At 53.3% G+C, this 11,517-nt stretch overlaps 2 protein-coding genes across 5 annotated transcripts in view; both read right to left on the minus strand.

The window, feature by feature from the left end:
• Positions 1 to 222: 222 nt before the first annotated feature.
• LOC108508219 (zinc finger protein 436-like) lies at positions 223 to 7,149 on the minus strand. 2 transcript variants are annotated; one of them, XM_017836844.1, is made up of 5 exons: positions 6,145 to 7,149; positions 3,050 to 3,639; positions 2,424 to 2,538; positions 1,423 to 1,524; positions 223 to 1,225 (listed from the first exon to the last, which is right to left on the minus strand). In XM_017836844.1, the coding sequence occupies exons 2-5, from the start codon at positions 3,413 to 3,415 to the stop codon at positions 771 to 773; spliced, it is 1,038 nt and encodes a 345-aa protein (XP_017692333.1). In that variant the 5' UTR covers positions 3,416 to 3,639; positions 6,145 to 7,149; the 3' UTR covers positions 223 to 770. The 2 variants fall into 2 exon arrangements, with proteins under 2 accessions (XP_017692333.1, XP_017692334.1); XM_017836845.1 differs by lacking the exon at positions 1,423 to 1,524.
• A 1,683-nt stretch (positions 7,150 to 8,832) lies between these two features.
• LOC108508216 (zinc finger protein 212-like) overlaps positions 8,833 to 11,517 on the minus strand; it is a 13,505-nt gene continuing 10,820 nt past the window's right edge. For all 3 annotated transcript variants that reach the window (XM_017836838.1, XM_017836837.1, XM_017836839.1), the window contains one exon: positions 8,833 to 10,251. In XM_017836838.1, the coding sequence (XP_017692327.1) occupies positions 9,371 to 10,251 (881 nt within the window). In that variant the 3' untranslated portion in view covers positions 8,833 to 9,370. The remainder of the gene's footprint in view (positions 10,252 to 11,517) is intronic.

An 11,517-nucleotide genomic window follows, 5' to 3' on the forward strand; every position in this document is an offset into this window, starting at 1 on the left:
CCCCCGACTGAGCACATCCCTCCAACAGGAAGCAACACATTTTCCCTCTTGGCACTCAACTGGAATAAGCAAAAATGATGAAAATCACCAGCCCCTGGGGAGAAAACACTTGGTAGGACCCCTTTCTCTCTGCTCACACTCTCCCCGCTGCTTTTTCCACTTTCCAAAGGAATATCACCAACACGTTGCACACACATTAAGAATATATCCATGGATTTTTTCCATAATTTCAGGAATCACAGCAGCATCTCATCCCACAGGAAATACATGGGGTCAATATAAAAATAGAACCCAAAACCAGAGTTACTTCAGCAGTCACAGGCAATGGCAGAGCAGCGAAAACGGGGAAATAATGCCCAGAACTGGTTACTTCAAACATCAATTTACCGGGGGAGAATCCCATTCCCAGGTCCTGGTTTTTCATCCCTGTAAACTCCCAGTGTTTCTCTCTTACTTTGGGTGCCCTCCAGCACGTGCTGTTTGGTGCACCAGGTTTTTTTGATGCCACTTTGGGTACAGCCAACGCTGCTCTATCTCAACTCCTGCTCCCAGGAAGAGATGGATAGAACAGGGTAGGAATTATCCAGCCACTAATTAAAATCAGGTCCTAATCAATGATTATTAGACTGGCACCAAGTAGACGCCTTTGGAACTCGAATTTGATTAAATTTAGGCAAAGTGCCTTATCCCAAAGCTTCCCTGTAACCCACACAGGATCACAAACCACCCCCCTGGACTGAGGGGGATTTTCAACAACCGAACGGGAAAACCTATCCTGGGAAATCATTTGGCACGTAGATGATGTGAAAATGGGTTCTCCAGTGGTTGGTGAGCTTGGGTTTGTCCGGGAAGCTCTTCCCACACTCCAGGCAGGTGTGTGGCCTGACCGAGTGGATCCTGCGGTGCCGGAGCAGGTACGTGTGCCGGGCAAAGCTCTTCCCGCACTCGGTGCAGATGAACCACGGCACCTCGGACGCCCTGGGGTGGGCCTGCTGCCGGAAAAGGAACTGTTGGAATTCGTCAAGTTGTCCTCCTGCAGGGAAGCTGCTGCCTCTCCTGTTTCCCGGGGGCTCTGCCTGGTTTGTTGAACTCCGGTGGCTCTCTGATGTTTCCCCCTTGTCCGAAACGTTCCAGAGCTGGTTTTGGGATCCTCCTGAGGATGATCCATGAACTTGGGTGTTTTCTGCACTCTGCTGCTGGGATCTGATCATGGCACCACCACGGCCTGGGAACAAGAACATTCCCAACGTTCCCTTTATCTCATTATCCACAAACCTCCAAAGAACAACAATTCCCAATTTTTGCATCTGTACGAAAACCCCCAAGTTTCGGGCAAAAAAAAGCAGGGGTGGGCTGGAATTCCCCCCCTCCAATCCTACCAGGTTCCAGGTGTTGCCAGTTAATTCCCAACGAGCCTCACACCTGTGCTAAGGCTGGCAGGAATCTTCCTTCCCTGCAAACCCTGCCGAGCCTTGACCTGCACTGCTTCTCCCACCGGGATCTTGCTTTTGGGAACAGGATAATCTGAACAAGCAACAGAAGGAACATGGAAACAATGGTTGTTATTATTATTTTCCTCTGACTGTTTTCCTGCATAACTCACTGTCTAACGAGCATCTCTGTTATTCCTGGGAAAATCCAACCGGGAGGGAACAGCCAATGCAGTTGCTCCGGTGTCTAAAAGGGTGGTGGGATGAAGGTGAGCAGGATTTGTCTTCCAATTTTTACAAAATATTTCAGAAATGACACCCCAAAGGTTGAAAACTAACTGTTGGAAAGTGGCAGGTCTCGGATTTGAGCCTTAACCCCAAATTCAGCCACCTGGTGCTGGATTTGGTGGTTCAGTCCTGTCTTCTTGGGAACAAGGAAAAGCACTTTTAGCTCCTGATTTCAGCAGGTTCCTCTATGAATCCATGGAATTACCTGGATGCTGAGGAGCCAGGGAGGGCTCACAGCTTTGAATTTAAAATATCAGTGATTTCAAACATACAGTTGGGCATTTAAAATCGACAAGATTTCTTTATTTTCTGGGCATCATTCTTGTTATTTAACTATTTCTGCATCGAAACAGTTCAATTCCCTTCAGTGAATCCCAAACCCAAACGTACATCAGGGTTTGGGGATGAGGAAAACACAGCTTCAGTATAAATAATGAGTCTTCAGGATTCATGATTCCTGAGTCACTGCAGCTCCTGTATCCAAACCTTTTCCACTCCTCTGTCCTTGTTTTTGCTGGCATGTGCATTCCCAGGGATCCTAAACCCTCTGCCCATGCTTCAGCCTTTAAAAGGAAGACTGTGTGTGGATCTCACAAAGATTCCCAAGTACCTAAAGATTAATTCTCTAAAAATCCAGGGATTTGAGGAGTGACAAGAGCCGGGCCTGACCCAGCACATGTCACCCTTTGGAGAGGGAAAACTGACCTTTTCTGAACATGGTTAAAGATCCGTAATTTTCCTTTAGGATTGTCTTGCAAAATTCATTCTGCCAGTCCTCCAAAGTTGGCCTCTTAGCACCATTGGGACACTCCCCAGGGACCTAAAAATCAAAATGTTCGGCGGTCAGTGCTGTTGGGGAGTCGTAAATCCCTAAAAACCCTCTTTTTCCAATGGTTTTTAACAGGTGGTCACCACCCAACCGCTCCCAGCAGTGTCTGTGTGTGTGTAACCAGCTCAATAATGAAAGATTTTACATTAAGAACCCTCTACTGTTATTTCAGAACGAGTGAAATGCCTTAAAAATGATGTGACTCAACCAAAACAATGATTTTTTCAAACAACTGGGTCAAAAACATCCAGGGTCAGCATCCATACCCAGCTCCCTCAGGGAATGTGGCTCTTCCTTAATAATCCAGTGTTTTAAATAAGCCCAGAGGCAGTTCCACACCGGCTGGAAAAGCTCCTCCCTAATAATAAAATCTTATTATTAGGGAATAATAATATTATTATTAATTAAGTCCTCTAGGGGATATTTCTCCAGGCTGCTTCCAAGGCTTTACACCCAAACCCTTCCTTTAATTTCATTTATTCCCAGCATCAACCCCACGTACCCTCTGGTGCTCGGGATTCCGGATTCGCTTCCGAGTTTTATTCCTCATCCCATCACAGAAGCCCTGGGGTGTCCCCACGAGCCAGTTCCCATCTTGCCCCCGGATGAATTTGTTGGGAACAGCCTCCTTCAGCAGCCGCCGTCTCCTGCGGATTTTCAGGGGATCCCCCTGGAAGGAGCCCTCCTCGAAGTGATCCGAGCACAGGCGCTCGTACTTGGAGGGGGTTCCCATGTCCCTGCCCATGTTCCGGACCCACTGCTGCAGGAGAGCCTCGTTTTGCAGAGGGAACCCGTGAAAAGTCACGGAGCTGTTCTTGCAGGCGCCGCTCGTGGCGTTCCGGCAGTTCAGGGCCGCGCAATAAACCATCGCCGCGGGAGCAGATCCCGAGAAAGCCACGCCAGGAGGGGGGGCTGGAGAGTTCCTGATCAACTTCAGGATTAAACAGGCCTAAATTCGTCTGAAAAAACCACGGTTTTGGCACAGAGGAAGAGCTGAGGTGACCCAGGGGAAACGTGGCGCTGAATTTCCAGGGACACGGAGCTCCCCACCGAGAGGAGCCAAGGCTGTCCCAGCTGCTCCAGCTCAGCAATCTGAAAGGTAAAAAGCTTCAAAATCAGCTTAATGCCCCAGGAATATGCAGATTTACGTTTAAATAACCCCCGTGATGTGCACACAGACATGTGCTTCCTTAATTGGTGTATCCAGGGGGGATCCTCCCATGCTCCAAAGATTATCCACAACTCAGCAAAGGGCTGAGAGACAAGTAACTACAAAAAAAAAAATGAAGGTTTGGAGTGTGCCAAGGGCTCCCCCATCGTGTCAGAGATGAAGAGATGTTTGAACAGGAGCATTGAAACAGGGAGAAAACCATCCAGGGATCTTGTTGGATCCTGCTCTGAAGAAGAGGGGAGATCCCAAGGTTTGTAGATCAGAAAGGAACAAGGATCAGAGGGCCCAAAAGAAGCTCACAGAGTTTGACCATTAACTTATGCACTCAGCATGGGAATTGGTGTTTTTGCCCTTCACTACCAGAAAATAAAAGTGGAAAGAGAGAGATCCACGACTGGATCGACCTTTGGTCCTGCACTGACGCTGACTTTGTGTTTATCTCCATGAACCAGAGCAGGGAAGTGGCCCCAGAAAGGTGCTCCCCATCTCCATGTGCCCCCTTTCTCCAGCCACATCCTGTCCCCATGTGCTTCCATCAGAGTTTGGGACACAGCAGCACATCAACTCCTTGGTGCCCAGGTCAGCGGGTCCCCAGCACAGGAAGGGCATGGACATGTTGGAGAGAGTCCAGAGAAGATCACAGAGATGAGGAGAGGGATGTGGCCCCTCTGCTCTGGAGCCAGGCTGGGAGAGCTGAGGGGGTTCCCCTGGAGAAGAGAAGGCTCCAGGGAGAGCTGAGAGCCCCTGGCAGGGCCTGAAGGGGCTCCAGGAGAGCTGGAGAGGGACTGGGGACAAGGGATGGAGGGGCAGGACACAGGGAATGGCGTCCCACTGCCAGAGGGCAGGGATAGATGGGATAGTGGAAAGGAATCCTTCCCTGTGAGGGTAGAGAGGGGCTGGAATAGATTTCCCAGAGAAGCTGTGGCTGCCCCTGGATCCCTGAAGTGTCCAAGGCCGGGTTGGACGGGGCTTGGAGCAACCTGGGCTAGTGGAAGGTGTCCCTGCCCATGGCAGGGGGTGAGGCTGGATGATCTTTCAGGTCCCTTCCAACCCAAGCCACTCCAATCCAGCCCCGCTTCCAAGCCCTGCATCCCCGGCAGTGCCCGTGCCTCTGCCCCCGCCCCACAGCTGTGGGGGGACGCGGGTCCCGGCGCTCCTCTCCCGGTGCCGCGGGGCCGGGAGCCTTCGGAAGGTGCCCACGCACCCCCGGGGCTTTAGAGGGAGAGGCAGGACAGGGCCCCGAGCGCCGCGGGACCCCCGCTCGCCCCGCGCCGCCATCGCCACCTTCTTCCTCCTCGGCCGCGCCAAGCCCCGGCAGCCAATCAGTGGCGGCGCCAGGCGGCAGTAGCCAATCGGAAGCCAGCCCTCGCCGTTTCCCCCCACGCCATTGGCCCGCCGCCCTTCTGGCTCCGCCCCCCCGCGGCCATAGGGAGGAGGGGAGGGGCAGAGGCGCGCATTCCCATTGGCCAGCGCACGGGGCAGCGGGGGCGCTGATTGGACCAGAAGGGGAGGAGGGCGGGGATTAGGAGAGGAGTCCTCTCGTTGTCATGGCAACGGCGCGGCAGGACCGCGCGGGACCCCGAAGCATCGGGACCCCTCCCCGAGCCCCGGGGCCGCTCCCGAGGCGGAGGCACAGCCCCGCCATCCCCAGCATCGTCGGGGGCGGGATGGGGCCGGAGCCCCGGGACCCCTCCCCGAGCACCGGCGGCGGGACGGGGGATGCGCCGTCCCGGATCCCGGCCCGGGGTGAGAGCCCCCCCGCCTTTTCCCAAAGATACCCTGAAACCCGGGATCTGGGGAGTGGCAGCCGCCTCAGAGTTCCTTCTCCGGCTTCAGCCTCGCCCCTCCCTTCCCCTCCCGCCGTGGAACCACTCGTGGCATTTAACAATTTTAATTAAACCCCCCTTAAATTTCCAGCCAACAACAAAAAAACCTCCCATCCTGGCAAAACTTAAGCAGAAACAAGGACGTAAAAAAAGGCCCTTTAAGGAAGTTTCCTTAAAGGAAAAGGGAAGAAGTCCTGACCCCAAACGGGCTCTGCCCCGACTCAGCCGCTGCTGCTCCTCTGTTACCGCCAAGGTGACAAATCCAGACTCTTATTATCAAAAGGAATAAATCGTGTGCTTGCAAAAGACTCAATCCCCTAAGAGACTCTGAACAGGAGCAAAACCAGTCTCTGAAGGAGGATGTTTAAGGCGCAGCTGTCAAATCCCTCTCCGAAGAGGAGGGGAGCCCCCAGCACATACCCGGGGTTCCAAAAGCAACAACGACAAACGCCAGAGGGTCCCAGAGGAGCTCACGAGGTTTGATTAGTAAATCACACACAGGGTCAGAAATCGGGATGAGTTAGTCCCGTATCTTTTAGTAGTAAGAGAAACAAAAGAGTAAAAGAAAGGAGGGGAGAGGGAGAGGTCAGGGAAGATCACCAGTCCCGGTTCCACCGTCGATCCCTGCGTCCAGGGTGTCCAGGGTCCCGGCGGTGCCACCTGGGCGCTGTGGGGGCACCTTTTTACGGGTAAGTTTTCCCCGCCCCAGGATCAGGTTTCCCCACTTCCCATTCAAATCAGGCAGTGTGCGCGATCCCTCCTCCCGGCCCCTTCTGGAAAAGGGTCGGAGGGGCTTCGGTGGTCCTGATGCCCATGTGCCGAGCTCCCCGATGGCTCCTACGCCGCCCTTGTGCGGGGTTTGCTGTGTCTCCGGGCCCGGAGGAGGAGGTTGGCCTCGGGAACAGCGCTGCCCTATCTCCCGTGCCCCCCTTCCCAGCCACATCCTGTTCTATCCTGCTCCTTATCAGTGTTTGGGACTCGGCAGCGCCTTAACTCCTTGGAGCCCAGGCTGCTACAGCTGCACAAATTGGAGAACTAGTCGCGTTCCCTGAAGAACGGGGTGGAAACTCGGTGATCCCGAAAACCGGGGAAAGCTGATGATTCTCCCTGAATCTCCTGGAGCTCGGGGGGCGGTTGATTTGCAAGAGCATCCTGGGCACTGCCGAGAACAATGCCCGGGAACTGCCGGCCTTTCCCTAACAAAGGGCACAATGAGGGACATTCTGGGACACAGCAGGAGCTGATCATCCCAGATTGTCATCTTAGACTGTGAGGGGATAAAAGCCTGGGGTGGGGGGGACCCCCTTTGTTTGGGGTCCCTCCCCCGAGGCACCAGCTCCAGCAGTTACTCTGTTGTTGCATCATGATTAAGTGATTTTAAGGAATTATTTTAAGCATCCAGGTGTCCCAGATCCACTCCACTATGGAAAACCCGCTTGGACTGTGTGAGAGGGGTGTGGAGTCAAGCAGGATCCATGGATCTTGTCCCTGGAGTTTGTCCCAGCTCAGGTGGTGGGAATGTGACTTCCAGAGTGGCTCCTGGATGATGAGACAGGGAAGTTTCCTTAACAGCCACAAGCCAGGAGAGACTGAAATCCAGCAAGTGGAGTCTTATCCGTGGCTTGGGCATTCAGATTCCAGCTGGTTCTCGTCAACAATTAACAAAATTTCTAACAGACATGGAAGCACAACATCCAGTATTAACAGCGGGATGCTGGTGTAGGACCTGGAAGGCAAAGGGTTAAAATCCCTGGAGCAAATGCTCCGGGTGCCAAACTGCTCAGGTTAATTTATGGGCCAGAAGCAGGAATCAGCCAACCTTAAACCTAAAAGAATTCCAGAGGCTACAATGCACTGCCTCCAGCAGCACCTGCACTCCCTGACTCAAGAACCATCCCTGTAGCACAATAGCAAATTCCTGCTGTGGCAGGAAGGGAATTTCTGGAGTTCCAGATGATTTGGCCCCACTTGGAGCTGCAGGTCCCAGAAGTGCTGGGCAGTGACTGGGGTGCAGCAGCCCAGGCACCAGGGAGTTAATGTGCTGCTGTGCCCCAAACACGGCTAAGGAGGGACAAACTGGAACAGGGTGTGGCTGCAGAGGGGGACCCTCTGATATTTTTGGCCTCTCTGACATTTCTTCAGCATCATCTCTACCTTTTTTTCCCAACTTTGGGGGTTTTTTTCCTCCTTTCCCTGTGACCATTTCTGCAGCCGCTCAGTTTTCACAGCCAGTAACAAATCAGGTTTTCCTCCCTTCTATTTCCTCTCTCAGCTCTCGTTTCTCCCTACTGCGCTTTTTCCTGTCTGAATTCTCCAACAATTCTCTTTCCCTGTGCTCTGCTGCAGCAAGTGAGAGTCCCAAGCTGGTCATTTTTCAGGCCCAAGTTTATCAGCTTGGATTCTGTGGAAGGCCAGGAGATAAGGGGCCAGTGTGTGTGTCTCAAACACCGATAGCCCGGAGCCAGCCAAGGACTGGGGTGTGAGAACACTCCGTGCAGGGAGGGATGGGATGTGTCTGGAAAAAGGGGGACACACAGAGGTGGGGCAGCACTTCTCTGGGACAAACACCCTTATTCTGGCTCCTGGAGATAACATGGAACAGTGCAGGCACAGGAGTGGGGTCAAGGAGCAGGCACAGAGTGTCAACCAAAGGTGGATCAGTTTGGGTGGGATCAAGCCCCTCAAAGCCTCCATGACCTATTTCCAGGAGGATCCAGGGAAATGGACTGTGCAGGTTCACTCATTTCCATGAGAAGTGGGAAAACAAGCCCCAAAGTGGGGAAAACTTGGCTATAAAAAAGGATGACACAGGGTGGGGAAAACTTGGCTATAAAAAAGGATGACACAGGGTTTGGGGGCACCCCCAGGATCCTGGACATGGTGTCAGGCAGATCAATGCTGGAGCCAGGACTGGTGATCTCCTTCCCTCTCCTCTCTGATCTCCCTCTCCCTCTTCCCTTTTTTCTTTTCCTCTATTAGAAGGTAAGGGGAAAAATACCAATTCCCATGCTCTGCATGGAATTTGCTAATAAAACTTCACAAGTTTTTTTGGATCCCTCTGACATCTGTCATTCCTTTGAACCGTGGGCATCTTGGGAGCTCCCTTCTGCTTTGCAGTGGGATGTGCCAGACCCAAAGGAAGAGGCTGGAGGAGCAGTGCTGCCCTACCTCCACGTGGCCCTCTCCAGCAGGTCCTATTCCACTTGCTATGGGTGTCTGGGACACAGCAGCACGTTAACTCCTCGTTTCCCAGGTTTCTGCAGCACCTCCATGTTTCTGCTTTCATAGGATTCAGAAAATCGAACAAACACAGAAGACAATGTGGGAAAATAAATGCAACACAACTTTTAAGGCTATGCAAAATTCAAACCATGTTCCAGGCTCCCCAGGTTTACCAGGCTTACCAGGTTTTGCAAATCCTAGTAAGGATCCCACCCTTCAGGAATCCTATCCCGGGGTTCAGCAACAGAGAGACCCAGGAGCTCTGGGATTTATCAGCAGGAATTAGCTGCCTCCCAGGCTCTGTGCCCTTCTGACTACTCCCAGCAGCCATGGGATAAAATTTCAGACATTTTCTCTGTTAGATAGCTCTTCTTTGTAACACACATCCCAAACTCCGTGTCCACGTGGTTTCTCTCCCCCGCGGATTCACAGCCAGCAGCACCTCTGAGCTCCCACACCTCCCCAGACCCACAGGCACCGGTGGAAAACAACCCCCAGCCACCTCCCTTGGCCTGGGAGGGCTGTTCCACAGCCTCCTCCTCCCACCACGCCCCGGGGCAGAGCTGGGGGTCCTGCCCTGCCCCAGGGGGCTGGCAGGGGTGTTTTATATGGAATGCATCACGGAGCCCCTGATGTCCGTGCAGGGCCAGCCGGCCAGCGGCAGGTGTGCCTCCTGCACGTGGCTTTCCTGATGCTTCACCAGGCTCCTCCTGAGCACAAACCTTTTCCTGCAGAGAGGACACTGGAAAAGCCCCTCCCCCGTGTGCCTCCGCTGGTGGTTGAGGAGGTAATCCTTCCTCCTGTAGGTTTTGTCACACTCGGAGCACTTGTAAGGCCTCTCTCCCGTGTGGGTTGTCTGGTGTCTGACGAGCCACGAGTGGCAAACGAAGCTTTTCCCACAGTCGCTGCAAATGTAGGACTTGCCCCGGCCCTGGCTCTGCTGCTGGTGGGCAGGGCTGCCCCGGGCTGGGGGGGGATCCCAGCAGGCTCCAGAGGTGTCCATGGGGAAGTTCTCCTCGTTTTCAGCAGGTTCCTCCCCGCCCAGGTCCTGGTCCCAGAGCCTGGCTGTGCCCGCGGGGGTCTGTCCCCCCTGGCAGGGGGCAGGGGCAGCTCCCGGCCCCATTCCCTTCTCTCCCAGCTGGGGGTGCAGCAGAGGGAACACCCTCTCACACGTGGGGCCTGGAAACATCTCCCCTTGTCCCTGTGGGGCCTGGGGCTGGTCCTGCTGCGGGGAGTTTCTCTCACACTTGGACACACACGGCCTCTTTTCCTGAGCACTAAAGAAATCCAAGTGCTCACCAAACCCTCGGTCGTACCCGTTCCCAGTGCTGTTTGTTTCCATCATTTCTGAATTCCACTGACTGTCCCATGTCACTCCAGGGCTGGGATCCTTGGGAAACCTCTCTCCTGGCCTTCCTGGTGCCTCTGAGTCACAGGTAGTGCTCTCAAAACATTCTGCTGGAGGGTCCCTCTTCGTGTTTTCATCTGAAACACAGAGATTTTGGAGTCTTTTAACTCAGGAATCCCCTTGGGAATGTCCCTCCCAGCCCACAGCCACATCATTAATACTGAGTGGGGGAACAAGTACCAGTGTCCACTAAAACAAAATCTCCAGGAAAACAGAAAGACTTTTTTCCAATTATATTTTTTTAAAATCTACATTAAAAAATCTCCGCTGCAATGTCTTAGATTCACCTTCTCACTCGGATGTCTGAAGTGGGAGGTCTGAGCTCCCTGACAGAGGGGACAGTCACACCTTGGTACTCCCTATTCCAGTGCTAAACCACCCTCTGGGTGAAGAACCTTTCCCTAAAATCCAGCCTAAACCTCCCCCATCGAGCTTATCAGAAATACTGTCTGACCCCAGAAATACTGTCTGACCCCAGGAAATGTTTTTAATGAACAGCCTTGGAAACTCATTTTTCTTGCCTGAACAACAACCCAAGTGGAGTAAGATTTTTGTTATTGAGCCTTCAAAGAAAGTTACTGACTGGAATTGTGGCCAGGATAGAAAATTACCATGACTAAAGCCCACTGTCCTGTCACTCTATAAACAGCAGTGCAAAGTGAGATCCTTGAAGCTCCCAATTCCCAGAAGATCAGGGAATGTGTGTGTCCCAAACACCCATAGCTGGATGGCCATGGAGCCAACCAAAGACTGTTGATTAACACACTGTGAGAAAGAACAAGATCTGGCTGCAGAAGGGGCCTTGCAGAGACAGGGCAGTACTTTTCTGGGACAAACATCCTTGTTGTAGTTCCTGGAGATAAGCACAGCAGGAATGAGGCCAAGGAGTGGCCATGGACTGTAAAGGGGGATCAAGACATCCAAAGACCCCCAAAGCCTCTGATTCATTTCCAGAAAGGCCTGAAAAAAATGGACTGCGCATGAGAAATAATTTGCATGGAAACCCATCAGGACATGGGCCACCACTGACCATGTCCCCAAGTGCCACGTTCACAGGGCTTTGATATCCCTCCAGGAATGGGGACTCCACCCCTGCCCTGGGCAGCTGTGCCAGGGCTGGACAGCTGTTTCAGGGAAGAAATTTCCCCAATATCCAACCTGACCCTCCCCTGGCACAGCCTGAGGCCGTTCCCTCTCCTCCTGTCCCTTGTTCCCTGGGAGCAGAGCCCGACATCCCCCCGGCTCCAACCTCCTTCCTGGGAACTACAGGGAGCCAGAAGGTCCCCCCTGAGCCTCCTTTTCTCCAGGCTGAGCCCCCCCAGCTCCCTCAGCTGCTCCTGCTG

This window comes from Lepidothrix coronata, unplaced genomic scaffold (assembly GCF_001604755.1).
Source record: "Lepidothrix coronata isolate B3197 unplaced genomic scaffold, Lepidothrix_coronata-1.0 Scaffold285, whole genome shotgun sequence".
NCBI classification, from domain to species: domain Eukaryota; kingdom Metazoa; phylum Chordata; class Aves; order Passeriformes; family Pipridae; genus Lepidothrix; species Lepidothrix coronata.